This window comes from Moschus berezovskii, chromosome 12, assembly GCF_049115385.1.
Source record: "Moschus berezovskii isolate FMDL1 chromosome 12, NW_MosBer_1.0, whole genome shotgun sequence".
Taxonomy (NCBI): Eukaryota; Metazoa; Chordata; class Mammalia; order Artiodactyla; family Moschidae; genus Moschus; species Moschus berezovskii.
Window position 1 is genome coordinate 14,461,366 of NC_142471.1, and position 23,434 is coordinate 14,484,799.

Below are 23,434 nucleotides of genomic sequence, written 5' to 3' on the forward strand. Positions count from 1 at the left end.
CGGGCCGACCTGGGCGGAGCCCCTGGAGCCAGTCCAGGTCCCATTACCGCCCCTGGGACCTCTCTGCTGAGAAGACAGATTGTTATTGGCCGTCCTGGTGAAACTCTTTGTCAGGAAGACACTGTTCTTTGAGGTTATTATTTACTTATATTAAGGGCTGGTTTCATCATACCCTGAGAATGATATGTCCTTGCTTGGTGGAGGACATGGGAGAATTCTATCAAGAAAGAGGATTAGGCTGTATAACACGGGAAGCTCAACCCAGTGCTCTCTGACAACCTAGAGGGGAGGGGTGGGGTGGGGTGAGAGGGAGGTTCAAGTGGGAGGGGATATATGTATACTTATGGATGGTTGATGTCATTGTATTGCAGAAACCAAAACAACCTTGTAAAGCAATGATCTTCCAATTAAAAGTAAAAACGATAATAAAAAAGAACACTAAGAGCTTCCCTGGTGGTCCAATGGCTAAGGCTCCTCACTCCCAATGCCAGGGCATCCGGGTTTGATCCTTGGTCAGGGAACTAGACCTCACCTGCTGCAACTAAGACCTGGCACTACCAGCCAACCTAATAAATATATATATATTTTTAAAAGAGCACTGTGCTCCCACTCGGAGAAGGCAGTGGCACCCTACTCCAGTATTCTTGTGTGGAGAATCCCATGGACGGAGGAGCCTGGTGGGCTGCAGTCCACGGGATCGCAAAGAGTCGGACACGACTGAGCAACTTCACTTCACTTCATACTCCCACTCGGAGAAGGCAATGGCACCCCACTCCAGTACTCTTGCCTGGAGAATCCCATGGATGGAGGAGCCTGATGGGCTGCAGTTCATGGGGTCGCGAAGAGTCGGACACGACTGAGCAACTTCACTTTCACTTTTCACTTTCCTGCATTGGAGGAGGAAATGGCAACCCACTCCAGTGTTCTTGCCTGGAGAATCTCAGGGACGAGGGAGCCTGGTGGGCTGCCATCAATGGGGTCTCACAGAGTTGGATACGACTGAAGCAGCTTAGCAGCAGCATACTCCCACTACTAGGACTGGAATAAATTCCATTTATTTTGGAAACAACTGCCGAAGAAAAAGAGAGATGTGGCCATAATTGTTTGAAAGAGTTCCATGTTTCGTTAGTGGGGGCATGTTTCGTTATGGCCTTTGCCAACTATTTGGACCCTGTTCCAGCTGCGTATTTCAACTTCAGTTACCCCGTCATCATGGGCTCACTCTAGTTGAACTGGGGAAGTCTACATTGAGAGCCAGAGTATGCTGATAAAATATTAAGGGTCACGGCATAACCAGTAAAAAGAGTGACGTTCAGAAAATGCCTGGCAAAAGGCCTGTAAAGGGGAAAGAAGGGACTTTGCTAATTGAGAAAGCATGGTTGTCATTATCAACGTTTTTAAAGGTCTCAATTTTTAAGAGAATTCTTGTGGAACATTGTGTTTGGAAAACAGGGAGCTCTGACTTAAATACATTTTAATGTCTTAAAGTATAAGGATCTAATTGAAGCAAGCTGATTTCAGATTTTCCTGATACAGATAACCTTCTTTTAAGGTATGAGTATTTTTTTCCCCATTATAAATGCATGTTTTTTTACTAATAGAAAATACAAAAAATCTTGAAGCATAAAAATGAAATAAAAATGACCTGTAACCCTGTTACTTAGAAGTAATCAGTATTAATTTGGTAGTTTCCTTTTTTATTCCACCGAATATACATGTATCTTTAAAATGAAATTATGGTATTATGAGTATTTGTTAATATTTCCAAATTGCTCTCCAGGCATTTTGCACCAATCTTTATTTCCATCAAGAGTATATTAGTTTGTCTAACTAAATCCTTGTTAGCTGTATAATTAAAAAAAAATTGTTCCCAATTTTATAAATAAAATATTATTTAGTAAGGTCAAATTTTATTCGTGTTTATCCATTTATTGGTTATTTTTCTATTAAATTATTTATCCATGCCTTTTCCCAATTTTTGCAGTGTGACAATTAGTGGTTTTATCCCCCTTGGTCTAGAGGAGCTCTTTGTATAGATACAAATTTATTTAATAAATTTCTTACTAATAAAAATAGGACAGGTTGATCACCCTTATCGGTGATATTTGTTTCCTGTGACCTTTGGTGAGAAGCCCTGTATTCTTGCTCTCAAAGGCAAGCCAGTTAGTTTTAAAGTACTGAACTCTGAACTTTTTCATTATTTAAGATATTTAAGCAGGAGTATTACCTTTGGATAAATATTCAGTGAATCCTGATTTAGAAACAGTTGGGCCTCTTTTATTAAGAATGATAGTCATTTTAAAGTTATTTGGTAATTGAAATAATGTATTCCTCCAGAAGGTATGAATCTCTTAGGACTGAGAGATTAAGACTCTTGGTCAAAACAGTTACTAAAAAAATATGAGAGAAATGGACAATATGCAGAGTGATACTGAGCTGGAGACAGGGGTATGACTGTTGTTTCAATATGTGTGGCTGCATAAAAACAGTGTGAACAGTCAGCTGTTCAGTCATCCTGTAGAAAGGGGGAGGAAGAAGAAAGGACTGGTAGATGGGCTTTTCTGAATAATTTTCTTTTAGGCTCATTTACCCAGTATTAGGTGCTTTCACTTCTTGTGAAAATTCCTTTCTTGAGATCATGAACAAGACTGCAACAGTCTTTAACCCCCAGAGTCACGTGGACCCTTAATCAACTGCTCTTCAGTGCATTCTGTAAAACTTCCTCACTAGATCGTACAACAAAGTTGAGAAAGGTGGAGAATCTTAATGCCGGCCTCAAGCTGGTAAGCTTTTTTTAGAACTGATCTCAGAGTTTTGCTGTCTCATATGTAAGCCCTTAATTGTGCCTCAAATACCTTCAAAAGTCACAGTTTTGTTTTTTTTTTTTAATTTCTCCTCTCAGTAGGCCAGAAGTAAAACAAAGAGACCGCGTGTGTGGTGTGACAGGGTCATGTCTTCATTTGTGGAACTTCCCTCATGTAATGTGTGTGAGCTCTTCAGGGCACGGTCGCTTTCCTGTGCCTGCAAGCAGCAGCTCCGTGTTAAGACTCTGTGAATGGTTCCAGCTGCTGTCAGATGGAACGGTCTGCGCTGGCCACAGATGACAGGGTTTAGACCAGAGTTTATACCTCTGGGACCTGCTGTGAACACTGCGAACAGTCATGTTCCTTGGAGAGAGAATGAAGATTAGTCACTTGTGGCTCCCAGAAATTCTTGCATAACTTGCTGTTATCTCAGTACAGCTTCCTGGGGATGCTTTAACCATCACAAGCTCCATCTCCTCCTCCAAGCCCCCTCTATTCTCAAATGGACCACTGCTATCAGCCTGGAACTCGAGTTCCCGTCCAGAGGGCAGGTATTCAGTCCAGCTCTCTTCTGTTAAGCCGTGGCCCTTCCTCCTCCTGAGTCCTCACATTACTGTTTCTGTCAGGCCCCGTGGCTTTGTTCCCACCGCCACAAGTGGTGTCCATCTCTCGACCACACATATGAGAATGTTCTCTCTTGAAGTAACCTAGCATTGCTCATACTTGCTGTAGAATTGTTATGTACTGGGTTGGTCAGTAAGTTCGTTTGGGTTTTTCCATAAGAGGTAACGGAAAAACCTGAGTGAACTTTCTGGCCAACCTAATATAAACCATTCAGAAGATTCCAGATCTCCTCCTGGCATTTTGTTTCCTCCCATCTCTCTTCTCAGAATCCTCTTATTTCTGAATGTAGAGCCTCAGAGGCCAAAAGGCTTCAAGAAACTAATTGAGTGAGGATTGGTGTTTTTAATTTCTTTTCTTCACCCTCCAAGTCCCATTTTTTGTGTGTGTGCTTTCGATTTTTCCCTCGCCCCCCCGCCACCCTACCTGAACAGCAACTCTGCAGTTATGCATGGAGTTGAGTTTACACTGCATAAGATAAGGCGGTTTATGAAATAAAGTCATTAACCTTTTCTCAATTCTCACACTCCTTAAGTACATCTGTTCTTGATTTTCTCATCTTATGCCTCGAGTTTGCTTTATAGTTTGTTTGCATTTCGTTGTTTTTCTCTGAGATTATTTCTAGCTTTTTGCTGAGTTCCTAAAACTGTTTCTGATTAAATAAATAGCTGTGATAAGGCACATAAGAATCTTAACAGAAAAGAAATATGTGCCTGATTGACCTCCTTCATCTCTTTCTTATGCCTTATTTCCTCCTAAAGCTGAAACATCAGAAGAGAATAATTATCACAGCATATTATCAGTGTATTTGGAACTCTTTTATTGCTGATTTAGTTGGAAATGCTGGTATTTCATCAGCAAAAGCTCTTTTATATCTTCTAGCTAGCTTTGGACTTTCTCAGGCTGATAGCTCTTTCCTACCAACTTGATAAAGAGTCCATATGCTCCATCCTGGGATGTGAATTCACCCTTTCCTTGCATTCAGCAGGAACTTGCCTGAAGTGTTCATCATCAAAGAGGTTAGGACACCTCATTTCAGTCATTGCCAAACAGTTGAACTGAAAATGTCTTGAGGAACTTGCTATACTTTCTTGTCCTTTGATTTGCTTGTGTCATTCATGCCATTGTCAAGTCAAGAATACCATTTCTCTGTTGCGTATTCTTTCATTCTTCTGAATGGAATTTTGATAGGAAGTTATCTAGGGGCATCATGGTGTGTAATTTGATTGCAGATAACAGTGCAAACCTTTGATTCTTGGGAAAATTAGGTCTTTGAATTTAAAACACATTTGGTTTTTCACACCTCAGTATCCAGCCCTCTTCTCTTCCAGTTGACTAGTAAGCAGATTAATCTTTTTTTAGACTTTTAAAAAATTTTTGGCTGTGCTGGGTCTTGTTTGCCGCACAGACTTTCTCTCTGGTTGTGGGGTGAGGGCTTCTCACCGCAGTGGCCTCCCTGTTGCAGAGCATGGGCCCTTGGGCGCGTGGGCTTCAGTAGTCGTGGCTGTCTGGCTGCACAGTTGTGGCGCATGGGCTCGGTTGCCCCTCAGCATATGGGATCCTCCTGGATCAGGCATGGAACCTGTGTTTCCTGCATTGACTGGTGGATTCTCTACCACTGAGTCACTAGGGAAGCCCAGTGTTTTTTTGTTGTTTTAAAATAAGATAAATAACAACCAGTCCATCCTAAAGGAGATCAGTCCTGGGTGTTCACTGGAAGGACTGATGCTAAAGCTGAAACTCCAAAACTTTGGCCACCTCATGCGATGAGTTGACTCACTGGAAAAGACTCTGATACTGGGAAGGATTGGGGGCGGGAGGAGAAGGGGACGACAGAGAATGAGATGGCTGGATGGCATCACCGACTCGATGGACATGAGTTTGAATGAACTCCAGGAGTTGGTGATGGACAGGGAGGTCTGGCGTGCTGTGATTCATGGGGTCGCAAAGAGTTGGACACGACTGAGTGACTGAACTAACTAACTAACTAAAGCAGCATAGTTGTTTATATACAGGTGAATATGTTAAATACAGGTGAATTTGTTTTTCTTGATCCCAGTTATACTATCTGTTAGATCAACAACAGTTTGTCTTAAATACAGCTTGGACTCTTCTACCCCTGTCCAAATATACTCCTTGCCCTTTTATTTGAATTTTAACTCAGTTTATTGGAATTCTTGTTGTCAAAGAGCATTCTTTGAAAGAATCTGTAGTATCACTGGCTACAGAATAAGCTTCAAGGGCATTGATTTCCTGTCACTCTGTTTCATTCTTTTCAAGTTATTCCCAGTCAGGTTAAATGAGGTTTTCTCTCTGGATAAAATATATATCTTTACTTTAAAAAGGTGATACTGGTATGTATTTGACCCATATCACTTTTTTTTCCCCCTAAAAAGGAAAGTCTGTTTCTCAGGAAGTTACAGGGAAACTCTTTAGTTTCACAGAAATATACGAGCTGTGGCCAGTTGACCATAAGTTTAATCCACTTTTGCTGGTCAGCCAAACTTTCCAGCCTAAAGGAAAAGTGATCAGAATAGCAGACATGGATGGTTTCTAGCTGTGAATAGTGACGTAGCTCAGTAGGGTGCGAGGTGGAATAAAATCCCTCTGGGCTTGGCACTGCACATGTTTTATGCTTACAAGCTCCATCTGCAGGAGATGACAGTGGGGTGAGCACTGAATTTCATCTACTGTGACACACGATTCCACATTCCCAGAGTATACAGCACAAAAGACCAGCCCGAGCTGCCATCTCTGAAGCCACTTGTGGGTCTGTCAGCAAGGTTGGGGGCCTAATCTTCTTCCACTCAGAGGAGGAACACAATTTCAGACACACTTATGTTTCGCTCCTGTATCTTCTGCTTCTTGGAAACATTTTAGATGGTGGTATCTTTGGTGTGATCGAAGGCAAAAGGAGAAGGGAGTGGCAGAGGATGAGATGGTTCAACAGCATCACTGACTCAGTGGACATGAATCTGAGCAAACCCCAGGAGAGTGAAGGGACAGACGACCCTGGTGGAGCGCAGTCCATCGGGTTGCAAAGAGTTGGATGTGACTTAGTGAATGAACAGTAACAACAGCAACAAATCTTTGGTGTCAGCCACTTACCATGAGATCCCAAAAACTGGAAAATAAACTTGTTGAGGTTATTTTTATTTAAGAATCTGATAGTACTGCTTTACACCAAAGAAATTTAGATTTATGAAACATTATGTAAATGATCTGACCAAACTTCCCTCCGCCCCTTTATGTTTTTTGAAGAAAGTACACTCCAGAGATTCGCTAGATTCAGTGACCTTTCAAGATAACAGAGATTGTCTATGCTGAATTGGGATTCAGAACTTAGCACCATGACAGTAGAATCTATGACTGTTCCTCACAGCACGAAGGGACTCTGTGGCCTAGGCAGGGTCAAAGACCTTAAACCATAATAGCTGCTCTGTGCCATCTGCTGGCTTTTCCTAGCATCTCCCCAATGTGATCCAAGTCAACCAGTGAGTACCCTTGAGATGCCTGGAGATTTTTCTGAGATGTATGTTGGCTGTTGGGCAAAACTCTTATCCTAGAGCCAAAGTGTTCCTTCCATAAAAAATTTGGCCATGACTACTTGGAACTACTTACCAACGGAGGATATATTCCCAGTGGTTGGAGGGAATTTCAGAGGAAGCTGAAATTCTCTGCCTGTCAACGCTGACCCACTCCTAACAGCGTTGACAGACCTGTCCCCAGCCAGAATCCTTGGTTAGTCAGGTTTAAAGGCTAAGACTTTTTAGGAAGAACACGAAATAAAACTGAAAAGAGTTCCAAGCTGGGAGAAAGTGAATTCTGCCCCGTGCTCTCTCCTTCCGGGGTTAAGGCCAGGTTGGCCATTTTGTTTGTTTGTATATGCTCAGTTGCTCAGCTGTGTCTGACTCTTTGCGACCCCATAGACTATAGCCTGTCTGGCTCCTCAGTCCATGGGATTTTCCAAGCAAGAATACTAGAGTGGTTGCCACTTTCTACTCCAGGGGATCTTCCTGACCCAGAGGTTGAACCTGAGTCTCTTGTGTCTCCTGCATTGGCAGGCAGATTCTTTAATCACTCTGATCACCTGGGAAGCCTTGTGTATTTGTAAAAATGTACCAAAAGCCATCTTGATTTTAGGCCATGATATGGAATATTCCCCCATAAACAGACATGCAGTTCTAATACGATGTTTTTATTTGGGGGTGTTGTGGGTGGGAGGACTGAGGTTAGTCAAACAAAGGATTTTCTGTCTGTCTATTTTCTGTCCAAGAGAGCATGCTGACAGTGAAAGCATTGCTTTGAATTTTTCTGATTGAAGTTTCTCTCAACAGCACTCAAGCCATGGAAGCAGGAAAGTAGTTACACGTAGACCATTGGTGGCACGTCAGTGGCTTCAGTTCATCACCTGTATAGCACCTGACTTTCTGCAGCATAATATGGAATAAATACAGTGAACTCATGTGAGCATATTCTGTAGATTTTTGCTGTGGGATAGGAATGAAACAGAAAGGAGGCTTAAACTTGTGGAGAGAAGGAAAAGATAGCGAAATGTCCTCTGATGTTTCCAGGATGGGCACTGTTTCCAAGGATGGGAAACCAGAGGGGAGACAACAGAGTTCTAAGAGATAATCTTTTTAAAGCCATAACTTAAGCTCAAATAAACATACAAACTCTTTGAAATATTTATCTTTCTGAAAATATGGTATTTAGCATGTTCTTATGAAAACATTTGTTATCTTACCAAGCCCTTATGAATTTCCATATGGAGTCATAAAAAACCTCTGTTGCCCGGATGTTTGGCTATTTTGCAGGGTACACATATAATGTGCTCATATCAAACCCATGTCCGTACAGCTTCATATTCCTTGTGGAAGGCTGGATCACTGTCAAGTCTCCCTCTCTTCCATAGGATGACACCAGAGAGCTGTGAGCAGATTAATGGGGCAGGAATCTAAAAAACAAAAATCTGGACAAATATTTGACAGTTTTCTGTACTTTTATAGAGGAGCTGAGATCAGAATATTTGAAATCAAAACTATGTTGGTAACTGCCTGGAGAATCCCAGGGAAGGGGGAGCCTGGTGGGCTTCCATCTATGGGGTCACACAGAGTCGGACACGACTGAAGTGACTTAGCAGCAGCAGCAGCAGCAGGACATATGGTCACCGTGGATGTGAGGTTTCAACTCTTTCCACAGATTCACATCTCCTCTCTCTGTATTCTGCCATCTCCCCAATATAGGGGAGCCATCAATCTATTCCACAACAGTTTGGTGAAAATCTGCTTCTTATTTGGCACAGTTCAGTTCAGTTCAGTCACTTGGTCGTGTCGGACTCTGTGACCCCATGAACCGCAGCACGCCAGGCCTCCCTGTCCATCACCAACTCCCGTGATGGAGTCCACCCAAACCCATGTCCATTGAGTCGTTGATACCATCCAACCATCTCATCCTCTGTCATCCCCTTTCCTCCTGCCCTCAATCTTTCCAAGCATCAGGGTCTTTTCAAATGAGTCAGTTCTTCGCATCAGGTGGCCAAAGTATTGGAGTTTCAGCTTCAGCATCAGTCCTTCCAATGACACCTGGGGCTCATCTCCTTTAGGATGGATTGGTTGGATCTCCTTGCAGTCCAAGGGACTCTCAAGAGTCTTCTCCAACACCACAGTTCAAAAGCATCAATTCTTCGGCGCTTAGCTTTCTTTATAGTGCAACTCTCACATCCATACATGACCACTGGAAAAACCATAGCTTTGACTAAATGGACCTTTGTTGGCAAAGTAATGTCTCTGCTTTGTAATATGCTGTCTAGGTTGATCATAACTTTCCTTCCAAGGAGTAAGCGTCTTTTTTAAATTTCATGGCTGCAATCACCATCTGCAGTGATTTTTGGAGCCCCCAAAACTAAAGTCAGCCACGGTTTCCCCATCTATTTGCCAGGAAGTGATGGGACCGGATGCCATGATCTTAGTTTTCTGAATGTTGAGCTTTAAGCCAACTTTTTCACTGTCTCCTTTCACTTTCATCAAGAGGCTCTTTAGTTCTTCTTCACTTTCTGCCATAAGGGTGGTGTCATCTGCATATCTGAGGTTATTGATATTTCTCCCGGCAATCTTGATTCCATCTTGTGCTTCCTCCAGCCCAGCATTTCTCATGATGTACTCTGCATAGAAGTTAAATAAGCACGGTGACAATATACAACCTTGACGTACTCCTTTTCCTATTTGGAACCAGTCTGTTGTTCCATGTCCAGTTCTAACTGTTGCTTCCTGATCTGCATACAGGTTTCTCAAGAGGCAGGTCAGGTGGTCTGGAATTCCCATCTCTTTCAGAATTCTCCACAGTTTATTGTGATCCACACAGTCAAAGTCTTTGGCATAGTCAATAAAGCAGAAATAGATGTTTTTCTGGAACGCTCTTGCTTTTTCGATGAGCTAGCTGTGGAAGTGACAAAATCCATTAAAACAATCCCTGTATCCAGAGAGCTTGAGGGTCGATTCAACAGTAATCAGTATTATTTTTAGAGCAACGTTTTCAAACATTCATGGCTGAATGAGAGTGGTCCTACAAAGCCATTAGTTCTGGGGAAGAGCAGACTACATACTTATTTCCTATTTTTCCACCATCCTCCAAGAGTCGATTTCCTTGTTTTTATGTTTATTAATACAGTTCATGCTTTGATTTTTCACCTCTCCATTAAGTATTTCCAGAATGGGTCTGAGTGACACCATAGTGCCTTGTGGTGGTACATGGACAAAGCTTGAATGGTAACCGTAACACTCATTGAAAGCAGGAGGAGTATTTCAGGCTTTGGGATGAGAGCATTAAGTTCAACTTGGAAGAAGAGCTCACGTCCTGTAGATGCCTTTAAGAGCGAAGAGGGAAAGAAAAGTACGATACTACTGCCGCTTTAGCAGTCTAAACCAGAATTTTGTCATCTTTTCCTCTGTACTTCAGAGCCTTGATTTTTTTTTTTTTGAAGAACCATATCCCAAACGAGTGCTGCTTTGAGCCCTGGAGACAGTTCGATGCTACTGGTGACTGAGTTGTCTTTGTTGTGTTCATTGATAATTTATATTTCTGGCCACTAGATGGTGCTCTTTCGCTTTGAAATATATATGCATTTTTAAAATTGAGTCTTTTTTGCCTTTTATTTTGTTTATTGTTCTGTTGATGCAGAGATGGTGGAAAATCAGATTCCTTCTTAAATTAGATCTGAGGTTTCCTGTCCCTATACAGATGCATAGGAATTTTAATGTGATTATGCAACCAGTAATGTAATTGGTTTTCAGATTATCATAGCACTCAATACATGCTGTTAATTTGTTTTGTAAGAAAATACACTTTTTTCCCTGTAGAAGCATTTTCTGTTACATATACCTGGCTGATACATAAGGGGCTATGGTTGCATGTCTTTCAGCTTGATCTGCTGTGTCCGATGCCTGATTAAGGAATCACTTGGGAAAACAACAAAATGCTGACTGCTGGGTCCTAGAAACCCGGAACCTAAGTTTTAGAAAATGAGTCTGATGAGCAGACATGTTTGAGACGCACCAGGCTCCACTCTCCACTGTAGCAATGAGCACTTCTAGGGGATACTAATGAGAGTGTATGCCTACCAGACTACCAAAGTTCAAGATAGTTGAGACCAAAAGTTTGAATGTAGACAGCTCTGTGTAAATATTGCCTCTAGGAGTCTTAGTGGGTATAATACAAATAATTAAAGAGAATGGAAATGACAGCCAACTCCAGTATTCTTGCCTGGAGAATCCCATGGACAGAGGAGCCTGGCAGGCTACAATCCATGGGATCGTGAAGATTCAGACATGATTGAGCAACTAACACTTTCACTTTCTTTACGTAAGTGTGTTGAAGTTGGCGAGAGTCTTACACAGACAAGATACTCTCTATTAGGATGGAAGCATGAATGGACCCAAGCAGGAGCAAGCAGACAGAACATTGTGTGTGGAAGCTCTCCCAGCTTGCAGGGGTTGGACAGCCATTTTGGCCTACTTTTTTTTTTTAGCCCCTCTCCTTACATACCTGATACATCAGTTCAGTTCAGTTGCTCAGTTGTGTCAGATTCTTTGCGACCCCATGGACTGCGGCATGCCAGGTCTCCTCGTCCATGACCAAGTACTGGAGTTTACTCAAACTCATGTCCATTGAGTCGGTGATGCCATCCAAAAATCTCATCCTCTGTTGTCCCCTTCTTTTCCTGCCTTCAGTCTTTCCCAGCATCAGGCTCTTTTCAAATGAGTCAGCTGTTCAATCAGGTGGCCAAAGTATTGGAGCTTCAGCTTCAACATCAGTCCTTCCAAAGAACATTCAGGACTGATCTCCTTTAGGATGAACTGGTTGGATCTCCTTACAGTCCAGAGGACTCTCAAAGGTCTTTTCCAGCACCACAGTTCAAAAGCGTCAATTCTTTGGCACTCAGCTTTCTTTATAGTCAAAACTCTCACATCCATACATGACTACTGGAAAAACCATAGCCTTGACTAGATGGACCTTTGTTGGCAAAGTAATGTCTCTGCTTTTATGCTTATATGCTGTCTAGGGTGGTCATAGCTTTTCTTCCAAAGAGTAAGCATCTTTTAATTTCATGGCTGCAATTACCATCTGCAGTGATTTTGGAGCCCCCAAAAATAAAGTCTGCCACTGATTCCACTGTTTCTCCATCTATTTGCCATTAAGTGATGGGACCAGATGCCATGATGTTTGTTTTCTGAATGTTGACCTTTAAGCCAACTTTTTCACTCTCCTCTTTCACTTTCATCAAGAGGCTTTTTAGTTCCTCTTCACTTTCTGCCATAAGGGTAGTGTCATCTGCATATCTGAAGTTATTGATATTTCTCCCAGCAATCTTGATTCCAGCTTGTACTTCCTCCAGCCCAGCGTTTCTTATAATGTACTCTGCATATAAGTTAAATAAGCAGGGTGACAATATACAGCCTTGACGTACTCCTTTTCCTGTTTGGAACCAGTCTGTTGTTCCATGTCCAGTTCTAACTGTTGCTTCCTGACCTGCTTACAGGTTTCTCATGAGGCAGGTCAGGTGGTCTGGTATTCCCATCTCTTTCAGAATTCTCCACAGTTTATTGTGATCCACACAGTCAAAGGCTTTGGCATAGTCAATAAAACAGAAGTAGATGTTTTCTGGAACTCTCTTGCTTTTTCACTGATCCAGCGGATGTTGGCAATTTGATCTCTGGTGCCTCTGCCTTTTCTAAAACCAGCTTGAACATCTGGAAGTTCACGGTTCATGTATTGTTGAAGGCTGGCTTGGAGAATTTTGAGCATTACTTTGCTAGCGTGTGAGATGAGTGCAATTGTGCAGTACTTAGAGCATTCTTTGGCATTGCCTTTCTTAGGGATTGGAATGAAAACTGACCTTTTCCAGTCCTGTGGCCACTGCTGAGTTTTCCAAATTTGCTGGCATATTGAGTGCAGCACTTTCATGGCATCATCTTTTAGGATTTGAAATAGCTCCACTGGAATTCCATCACCTCCACTAGCTTTGTTCGTACTGATGCATCCTAAGGCTCACTTGACTTCACATTCCAGGATGTCTGGCTGTAGGTGATCACACCATCATGGTTATCTGGTTCGTGAAGATCTTTTTTATGCAGTTTTTCTGTGTATTCTTGGCACCTCTTCTTAATATTTTCTGCTTCTGTTAGGTCCATCCCATTTCTGTCCTTTATTGTGCCCATCTTTGCATGAATTATTCCCTTGTTGTCTCTAATTTTAATCAAGAGCTCTCTAGTCTTTTCCATTCCTTTTTTTTTCTTCTGTTTCTTTGCACTGATTACTCTGGAAGACTTTCTTATCTCTCTTTGCTATTCTTTGGAAATCTGCATTCAGATGGATATATCTTTCCTATTCTCCTTTGCTTTTGGCATCTCTTCTTTTCACAGCTATTCATAAGACCTCCTGAGACAACCATTTTGCTTTTTTGCATTTCTTTTTCTTGGGGATGGTTGATCCCTGTCCCCTGTATAATGTCACAAACCTCCGTCCATAGTTCATCAGGCATTCTGTCTATCAGATCTAGTCCCTTAAATCTATTTCTCACTTCCACTGTATAGTCATAAGGGATTTGATTTAGATCATACCTGAATGGTCTAGTGGTTTTCTCCACTTTCTTCAATTTCAGTCTGAATTTGGCAATAAGGAGTTCATGATCTGAGCCATAGTCAGCTCCTGGTCTTGTTTTTGCTAACTGTATAGAGCTTCTCCATCTTTGGATGCAAAGAATATAATCAATCTGATTTCGGTGTTGACCATCTGGTGATGTCCATGTGTAGAGTCTTCTCTTGTGTTGTTGGAAGAGGGTGTTTGACCAGTGCATTCTCTTGGCAAAACTCTGTTAGCCTTTGCCCTGCTTCATTCTATACTTCAAGACCAAATTTGCCTGTTACTCCAGGTGTTTCTTGATTTCCTACTTTTGCATTCCAGTGCCCTGTAAATAAAAGGACATCTTTTTTGGGTGTTAATTCTAGAAGGTCTTGTAGGTCTTCATAGAACAGTTAAACTTCAACTTCTTCAGCATTACTGGTTGGGGCATAGGCTTGGATTACTTAATATTGAATGGTTTGTCTTGGAAACGAACAGAGATCATTCTGTCGTTTTTCAGATTGCATCCAAGTACTGCATATCGGACACTTTGGTTGACTATGATGGCTACTCCATTTCTTCTAAGGGATTCTTGCCCACAGTAGTAGATATAATGGTCATCTGAGTTAAATTCACCCATTCCAGTCCATTTATTTCATTGATTCCTAGAATGTCGATGTTCACTCTTGCCATCTCCTTTTTGACCATTTCCAATTTGCTTTGATTCATGGACCTAACATTCCAGGTTCCTGTGCAATATTACTTTTTACAGCATTGGACCTTGCTTCAATCACCAGTCCCATCCACAACTGGGTGTTGTTTTTGCTTTGGCTCCGTCTCTTCATTCTTTCTGGAGCTGTTTCTCCACTCTTCTCCAGTAGCACACTGGGCACCTACTGACCTGGAGAGTTCATCTTTCAGTGTCCTATGTTTTTGCCTTTTCATACTGTTCATGGGGTTCTCAAGGCAGGAATACTGGTTTGCCATTCCCTTCTCCAGTGGACCACATTTTGTCAGAACCTGATACTTACACTTTTTAGAAAGTTTTAACCAACATTGAGGTCTTTAATCTTCACAGTATCCCTTTGACAGGGCATCTGTCAGTGGGGGGATTAGAGAACAGGCTGAGGAGAGGTGCCTGATCCCAGGGCAGCTGGCAGGAGGCATAGTCTGGGGGAGAGGGCGGGGCTGGAGTGTAGGCACTGATTCAGATTGAGGCCAGCTGCTGGGAGGTCTCCCCAGGAGGCCAGATTCATTCCTAGGCTCTGAAGCTCCCTGTGTACTCTTGCTGATTAGGATTGCTTCATCCTGGTCCTAAGGGTGTGGAGCTTTAGAAAATGGTTTCCTCCTCCTTCTCATCCTTCCCTTTCTCTGTCTCCTTCTCTTTCACTATGAATCATGATACTCAGTGAAACTATGAGCCACGCTGTGTAGGGTCACTGAAGACGGACGGGTAATGGTGGAGAGGTCTGACCGAATGTGGTCCACTGGAGAAGGGAATGGCAAACCACTTCAGTATTCCTGCCTCGAGAACCCCATGGACAGTATGAAAAGGCAAAAAAGATAGGACACTGAAAGATGAACTCCCCAGGTCAGTAGGTGCCCACTGTGCTACTGGAGAAGAGTGGAGAAGCAGCTCCAGAAAGACTGAAGAGATGGAACCAAAGTGAAAACAACACCCAGCTGTGGATGGGACTGGCGATGGAAGCAAGGCCCGATGCTGTAAAGAGCAACACTGCATAGGAACCTGGAATGTTAGGTCCATGGATCAAGGCAAATTAGAAGTCGTCAAAGAGGAGATGTAAAGAGTGAACATTGACATTCTAGGAATCTGTGAACTAAGATGGACTGGAATGGGTGAATTTAACTCAGATGACCATTGTATCTACCACTGTAGGCAAGAATCCCTTAGAAGAGATGGAGTAGCCCTCATAGTCAACAAAAGAGTCCGAAATGCAGTACTTGGGTGCAATCTGAAAAATGACAGAGTGAACTCTTGTTTGTTTCCAAGGCAAACCATTCAGTATCACATTAATCCAAGTCTATGCCTGAACCAGTAATGCTGAAGAAGCTGAACAGTTCAATGAAGAACTACAAGACCTTCTAGAGCTAATGCATGAAAAAGATGTCCTTATCATCATAATGGACTGGAATGCAAAAGTGAAAATAAAGACATACCTGGAGTAACAGGCAAATTTGGCCTTGGAGTACAAAATGAAGCAGGGCAAGGGCTAACAGAGTTTTGACAAGAGAACACAGTGGTCACAGCAAACACCCTCTTCCAACAACATAAGAGAAGACTCTACACAAGGACATCACCAGATGGTCAACAATGAAATCAGATTGATTATATTCTTTGCAGCCAAAGATGGAGAAGCTCTTTACCGTCAGCAGAAACAAGACCGGGAGCTGACTGTGGCTCAGATCATGAACTCCTTATTGCCAAACTCAGACTTAAATTGAACAAAGTGGGGAATACCACTAGCCCATTGAAGTATGACCTAAATCAAATCCTTTACAGTTATATAGTGGAAGAACAAATAGATTCAAAGAATTAGATCTGATAGAATATCTGAAGAACTATGGACGGAGGTTCGTGACACTGTACAGGAGGCAGTGATCAAGACCATCCCCAAGAAAAAGAAATGCAAAAAGGCAAAATGGTTGTTTGAGGAGGCCCTACAAATAACTGAGAAAAGAAGAGAAGTGAAAGGCAAAGGAGAAAAGGAAAGATATACCCATCTGAATGCAGAGTTCCAAGAATAGCAAGGAGAGATAAGAAAGCCTTCCTCAGCAATCAATGCAAAGAAATAGAGGAAAACAACAGAATGGGAAAGACTAGAGATCTCTTCAAGAAAATGAGAGATACCAAGGGAACATTTCATGCAGAGATGGGCTCAATAAAGGACAGAAATGGTATGGACCTAACAGAAGCAGAAGATATTAAGACGAGGTTGCAAGAATACACAGAAGAACTGTATAAAAAAGATCTTCATGACCCAGATAATCACAGTGGTGTGATTACTCACCTAGAGCCAGGCATCCTGGAATGTGAAGTCAAGTGGGCCTTAGGAAGCATCACTACAAAGAAAGCTAGTGGTGGTGATAGAATTTCAGTTGGGCTATTTCAAATTGTAAAAGATGGTGCTGTGAAAGTGCTGCACTCAATATGTCAGCAAATCTGGAAAAGTAAGCAATGACCACAGGACTGGAAAATGTCAGTTTTCATTCCAATCCCTAAGAAAGTCAATGCCAAAGAATGTTCAGACTACCACACAATTGCACTCATCTCACATGCTAGCAAAGTAATGTTGAAAATTTTCCAAGTCAGGCTACAATAGTATGTGAACCATGAACTTCCATATATTCAAGGTGGAATTAGAAACGCCAAAGGAACCAGAGATCAAAGTGCCAACATCTGTTGGATCATAGAAAAGCAAGAACATTCCATAAAAACATCTACTTTTGCTTTATTGGTTATGCCAAACTCTTTGACAGTGTAGTACACAGCAAACTGTTGAAAATTCCCATCTTAAAGAGATGGGAATACCAGACCATCATACCTGCCTCTGGAGAAATCTGTATGCAGGTCAAGAAGCAATAGTTAGAACTGGACATGGAACAACAGAGTGGTTCCAAATCAGGAAAGGAGTACACCAAGGCTATATACTGTCACCCTGCTTATTTAACTTATATGCAGAGTACATCATGAGAAATGCTGGGCTAGCTGAAGCACAAACTGGAATCAAGATTTCCAGGGGAAATATCAATAACCTCAGATATGCAGATGACACCACCCTTATGGCAGAAAGTGAAGAGGAACTGAGGAGCGTCCTGATGAAATAGAAAGAGGAGAGTGAAAAAGCTGGGTTAAACCCGACATTCTAAAAACTAAGATCATGCCATCTGGTCCTATCACTTCATAGCAAATAGATGGGGAAACAATGAAAGCAGTGACAGACTTTATTTTCTTGGACTTCAAAATCACTGCAGATGCTGACTACAGTCATGGAATTAAAGTATGCTTGCTCTTTGTAAGGAAGGCTATGACAATCCTAGACAGCATATTAAAAAGAAGAGACAGTACTTTGCTGATAAAGGTCCATCTAGTCAAGGTTATGGTTTTTCCAGTGGTCATGTATGGATGTGAGAGTTGGACTGTGAAGAAAGCTGATCACCGAAGAATTGATGCTTTTGAATTGTGGTGTTGGAATAGACTCTTGAGAGTCCCTGGGACTGCAAGGGATCCAACCAGTCATCCTAAAGGAAATCAGTCCTGGATATTCATTGGAAGGATTGATGCTGAAGCTGAAACTCCAATATTTTGGCCACCTGATGTGAAGAACTGACTCATTCGAAAAGATCCTGATGCTGGGAAAGATTGAAGGCAGGAGGAGAAGGGGTCGGAAGAGAATGACGTGATTGGATGGTGTCACCGGTTTAATGGACCTGAGTTTGAGGAAGCTTTAGGTGTTGGTGATGGACAGGGAAGCCTGGCGTAATGCAGTCCATGGGGTCACAAAGAATTGGACATGCCTTAGTGGCTGAACTGAACTGGACTGATGAATCTTGGCCTTGATGACTGTGAGGTGGAGATGGGAGGGTTAAATCACAAGACAAGGAAATATGTGTAGTTTGGTAAAATCTACAGTGAGTCATTTTCTTATCCTAGTTTATTGTGGTTTAGAAGAACTCACTTCATGGCAAATAGATGGGGAAAAAATGGAAACAATGGCAGGCTTTATTTCCTTGGGCCCCAAAATCTCTGTGGATGGTGAATTGCAGCCATGATGTTCAAAGACACTTGCTCCTTTGAGGGAAAGCTATGACAAACCTACACAGCATATTAATAAAGAGTCATCACTCTGGCAACAAAGGTCCATCTAATCAAAACTCTGATATTTCCAGTAATCATTACAAATGTGAGAGTTGGACCATAAAGAAGGCAGAGTGTGACTTTTTAATATGCTTTTTAATATGCTGTGTAGGTTTGTCGTAGCTTTTCCTCCAAGGACCAGGTATCTCTGAATATCATGGCTGCAGTCACCGTCCGCAGTGATTTTGGAGACCAAGAAAATAAAGTCTGTCACTGTTTTCATTTTTTCTCCATCTGTTTGCCATAAAGTGATGGGCTCAAGATACCATGATCTTAGTTTTCTGAATGTTGAGAAAAGTCAGCCTTTTCACTCTTTTCTTTCACTTTCATCAAGAGGCTCCTTAGGTCTAATATACTAGATCATTTATTTATTTGACTGATTTTTACCTCCCTGCACAAGTCTGAAAGGTCCATGTGGACAGATGGCTTTCTTGTTTTGGTCCTGGCATGTGGCATGTAGGATCTTAGTTCCACCACTAGGGATCAAACCAGCACCCCCTACATTGCAAGTGTGAGGCTGCTGGAGGAGCATAAGAGAGGTTCAGGTTCAGAAAATCTTTACTGAGTGAATGAGTGGTTTCCTGCAGACATAGCATATAACTTAATCACTTACTTAGTACTGATTCTGAATAAATATTAAATATTCCTGAATGAAGATTAAGTGTTTTTTTCCTGTCAACTTTGGCCAATAAGAATATCTCTTAAATGATCACATAGTTTAAAGTATGGATCCAGAGTTGGAAGACATTGGGTTATAATAAACATCCCCTGAATGGTTTTCAGGGGCAAGTTGCTAAACTGCTCTGTACCTTAGTTTCCTCTGCAGACAACCTCACAAAACTGTGGTGTACAATACTTATTATTGTCTGTTTCATTTTAACTATTGTACTGTGAAGTGATACTGCATTGTGGGATTTTTTTTTTAAATTGAAAAACACTTTATTTTTAGAGATGTCACCATTGGAATTTAAAACAGGCAGGATAATTCACTAAAGAAATTGCTTTACAGTACAGGTAGGTTAAAAAAGAAAAAAGTAAACCATGGTGTAGATTGAATGATTCAGTGCCTTTCAAGCCTTTAGAACAGGGCCTTAAATGTACCAAGAGATGAAGTAATAAATTCAATATATAGACTCCCCACTTGTTTAAAAAATAATAATATACTTATTTTGCAATTAAAGTTAAATAAGTTAGCCAGTGTTCAGAAGGAATATTTTACATATTTCTGTTTTTATTACAGTGACAACACATCTAGAATGAATCAAATATTGAATGTATTATGTAATCACTGTTTCTTATATTGTAACATAAGTTTTAAAACAGAGCTTAGAGGTTTCATATGAGCTTTTTGTTCTTGATTTCTTACAGATCCCCACATTAAGGTTTCTGGAAAGAAAGAAGATGTTAAGGAAGCCAAGGAAATGATAATGTCTGTCTTAGACACAAAAGTAAGTGAATGTTAAAGACACTCAGATGTCAGAACCTTGTCTCTGGAAGGGGCTACTTCATGCTTTTGTGAATGAACCATTCGGAGAAGAAAAACCAGGAGAAAGTAATGGTGGGTTTTAAAATAAGCCCGTGATTCTACAATGGATGTGAAGGTCATTTGCATAGGTTCTCTCATGTTGGGTAATTAAATAATACTTTCTCTCTCTATATATACTTAAATACATAGCATGTATACGTGTGTATGTCTTTATGTATAAGTACGTATGTATGTATATGCCATCTTCAGAAATAGACATTGACCTTGATTAATACAGAACAAGTAATAAAAATTGCAAGAATTTAGCATATTTGCTTTTATGAAGTCAGTGGAAAACCAAAATTATGTTCTGTATAGCTGTGTGTGAAATCTGACAATATGTCTGCTATGTTCTTTCTACAATGTAGAGAGAAACAATAGAGAAATGAAAATATTTAAAAATGTATACTTGCTTTTGAGAATTTATTTTAATAAACACTTCTAAATCACTTACCCTATGCCAGGCACTTAGCTCCATCATTCACAGTTATTAATTTGTTTAATCCTCATAACAAGCTCAGGAAAGAGATATTAGGGAATTTACCCAGGATATAATAGCTGCCGAGTGGGGAGGTGGGTTCAAATTCAGTCTGTCTGGTTCTTAACCACTATTTTTGCCACCTAGTATTTCATTGAAATTATTTCTAATCTTTTCCTCCCTATTTTTTTTTGTTCCTTTTTGCTGCTGTTGTACTTTTTTAAGAAAATAATTATTCATCCTATAATTATTGAAAATTTTGCAATATCCAAAAAAGGTTATCTTTTTACTTCTTTTAGTGGTTAACTAAAATACCTAAGTTTAAAAACCAAAGTATTTAATGGATCTAAGTTTAAAATTTAAGAATTCAGAAAGTATACAACTACTGATCTTTTTAAAATCTTGCTGTATCTTGACTTTTTAATTTTACTTTGTAAGGACTGAAGAATTTCAATATCAATTTTATAAATGAGAAAACATTTCATGTTAGTCTTTATAATTTTACGGCACTACATGTCCCCAGATTAAATACATGAATTCCAGTCTGCCTGTAATTATTCATTTTGTCTTAAAATTTTACATTTGCCTTTAGTATAGTTAATCTTACACTCTGTACTGGTTTACTGAAGCCATTTTACTCCTGGAGAAGTATACTTTGTGATTTCTTCCTCACTCTTCTTCCTACCTGCAAGAATAATTTACCTACTTTGTAAAGTTTGACATACAGTGATAGAGAAGTTGTGAAAGTGTCTGTAAATACTTTTTTATTCAGTTTTGAGCTTTATTTTTGTTTCTAGTTTTCTATCATTGTTCAGCATTTCTACTAACATACATTTATTCACTCTTGCAATTTTTTTCACCTGTTTTTCAGTTATTTGAATTCATTTTCATTAATAATATCTATTTGTAATTGTAACTAATTTGACTTGAACACTACTGTCCAAAAACATTATCTTGGTAAAGAGTATATCTTCCTATTTCTTCTGAAAGATTTATCTTTAAATGAAACATCTTTTATGAGCCAAGGATAGATAGATAAAAATTGAAAAATTTATAGATCAAGATGATCTTAAGAACTCTGTAAGAACTTCCACTGGGTCACTTTTTGTTAATCCTGTTCCCTTGGGGTAAACGTGTCTTTTTATAAGTTGTTCTTTCCTTTTTCATACATCAAGAAATAATACGTTATTTCCATGTAGAGCAATCGGGTCACCTTGAAGATGGATGTCTCACACACAGAACATTCTCATGTAATCGGCAAAGGGGGCAACAATATTAAAAAGGTGATGGAAGAAACAGGATGCCACATCCACTTCCCGGACTCCAACAGGAATAATCAAGCCGAAAAAAGCAACCAGGTGCTGGGACTTTTCACATGAAATTTTATGGGACAGATTAAAGCTTGGATTTCCTGTATGCGCATCTTTTGGGGGAGAGGAGAAGAAAAGAGTACTTGTGAAGATGGCAGGTAGTATAGATTGGATGTCCCCCTCTAAGGAGACTGAAAGTGCTCAGCTTTTTTAAAGAGATGCGTTGTAGATGGGCCTTAAATTCTTGATCTCTAAATGGTTGGTAGAAAAGAGGGAAGGTTGTCATGGTAAATTGAAATGAAGTCCTTCCAGAAAGGCTCAGAAGGCATGTGAGTTAGGAAAGGACCTGAAAGCTCGCCTAGTCCGGGCATCTACTGATAGCTGGGCTTCTGTCTGAAGCATCACGCAAGTGCTCCTCCAGGCTACCCCTTCTGAGAGGCGATGTGCAAGTGTCCAACTTGCTCACATTGGCCAAATTATGTCTCTGTTTTATGCCCCCGCCTTTTTTTTCTAGTTCTTGGGTTTGAAAACAAATGGAGCTCACGCGTCTACATCAAAATGCTGTCAGTACCTGAAGAACAGATAGTGTTCTTTGTATTATCTGGAAGTTTTCTCTCCTCTAATGGTGATGTTAGAACCTGGGTGGCTCAGTGTTAAAGAACACGCTTGCCAGGGCAGGAGACCTGGGTTCGATCCAATTCCTAGGTTGGGAAGATCCCCTGGAGGAGGAGATAGCCACCCAATCCACTATTCTTGTCTAGGAAATCCCATGGACAGAGGATCCTAGTGGGCTACAGTCCATGAGGTTGCAAAGAGTCAGACATGATTTAGCAACTAAACAACAGAGAAGCTATGTTGGCCACAAAAATGAATAAGACAGTCTTTTCTCTGTGGGGACTGATGGTGACAGTGGCAGATACACACAGGGAACTAGATAGAAAGCCATGGTAAAAAGCGAGAGCAGTAATTAAATTATCTGACAACATGGTGTGCACATAACCCATGAGAGCGCTGTCCTGGAGGCCTGCCCTTTCGCCCTAATGCCAGGAGTAATTCCTCAATTGATGGACCATAGGAAAGCCTAGAAGATCCTGAGGAAGGGCTGGGGAGCAACGATGTTTTTTGCCAACCAGCATGGAAGTAGTCCATTACTTTGTGAACACAGTGTGGCGGGACCATTGCACATTGATGCCCACCTCATGTGCAAAGAGTTTAAACAAAAGGGGGAAACTGCAGTGAGCACGGGAAACCGGGAGGACGGTGGGAGGCCTTCTGTGGGCTGGGAGGTTTCAGGTAAGTCCAGGAGGCAATGTTGATTCACTGACCAGATCACCAGAGCTTGCTAAAGTGCAGATTCTGATTAAGTAGGTCTGGGTTGGTGCCTGAGGTCCTTCATTATTAACAAACTCCGAGAGAAAGACGATGCTGTTTTACCCTGGATGACACTTTGAGTAGTGAAGGAGTAGGTAACTGAGAAGGTGGATGTGGATTCAAGGACAATAAATCTGTGTTTTTTACTTTTGCAGGTATCTATAGCAGGACAACCAGCAGGAGTAGAATCTGCCCGAGTTAGAATTCGGGTAAGTGTTGATTCCTTTTCGTACTATAAAGCAATGTCAGCAATGCTGGCATTATAAGGCAAAAAAAATCTTGTAATTTGTCAATTTATAGCCAGTCGTATGTTCAACATGTAGGAAAGAG

The 23,434-nt window shown here is 41.0% G+C and overlaps 1 protein-coding gene across 3 annotated transcripts in view; it reads left to right on the forward strand.

The window, feature by feature from the left end:
- Positions 1–23,434, forward strand: part of BICC1 (BicC family RNA binding protein 1) — a 365,857-nt gene that overhangs the window by 287,182 nt on the left and 55,241 nt on the right. For all 3 annotated transcript variants that reach the window (XM_055425684.2, XM_088841893.1, XM_088841894.1), the window contains exons 4-6: positions 19,789–19,868; positions 21,623–21,781; positions 23,260–23,313. In XM_055425684.2, the coding sequence (XP_055281659.1) occupies positions 19,789–19,868; positions 21,623–21,781; positions 23,260–23,313 (293 nt within the window). The remainder of the gene's footprint in view (positions 1–19,788; positions 19,869–21,622; positions 21,782–23,259; positions 23,314–23,434) is intronic.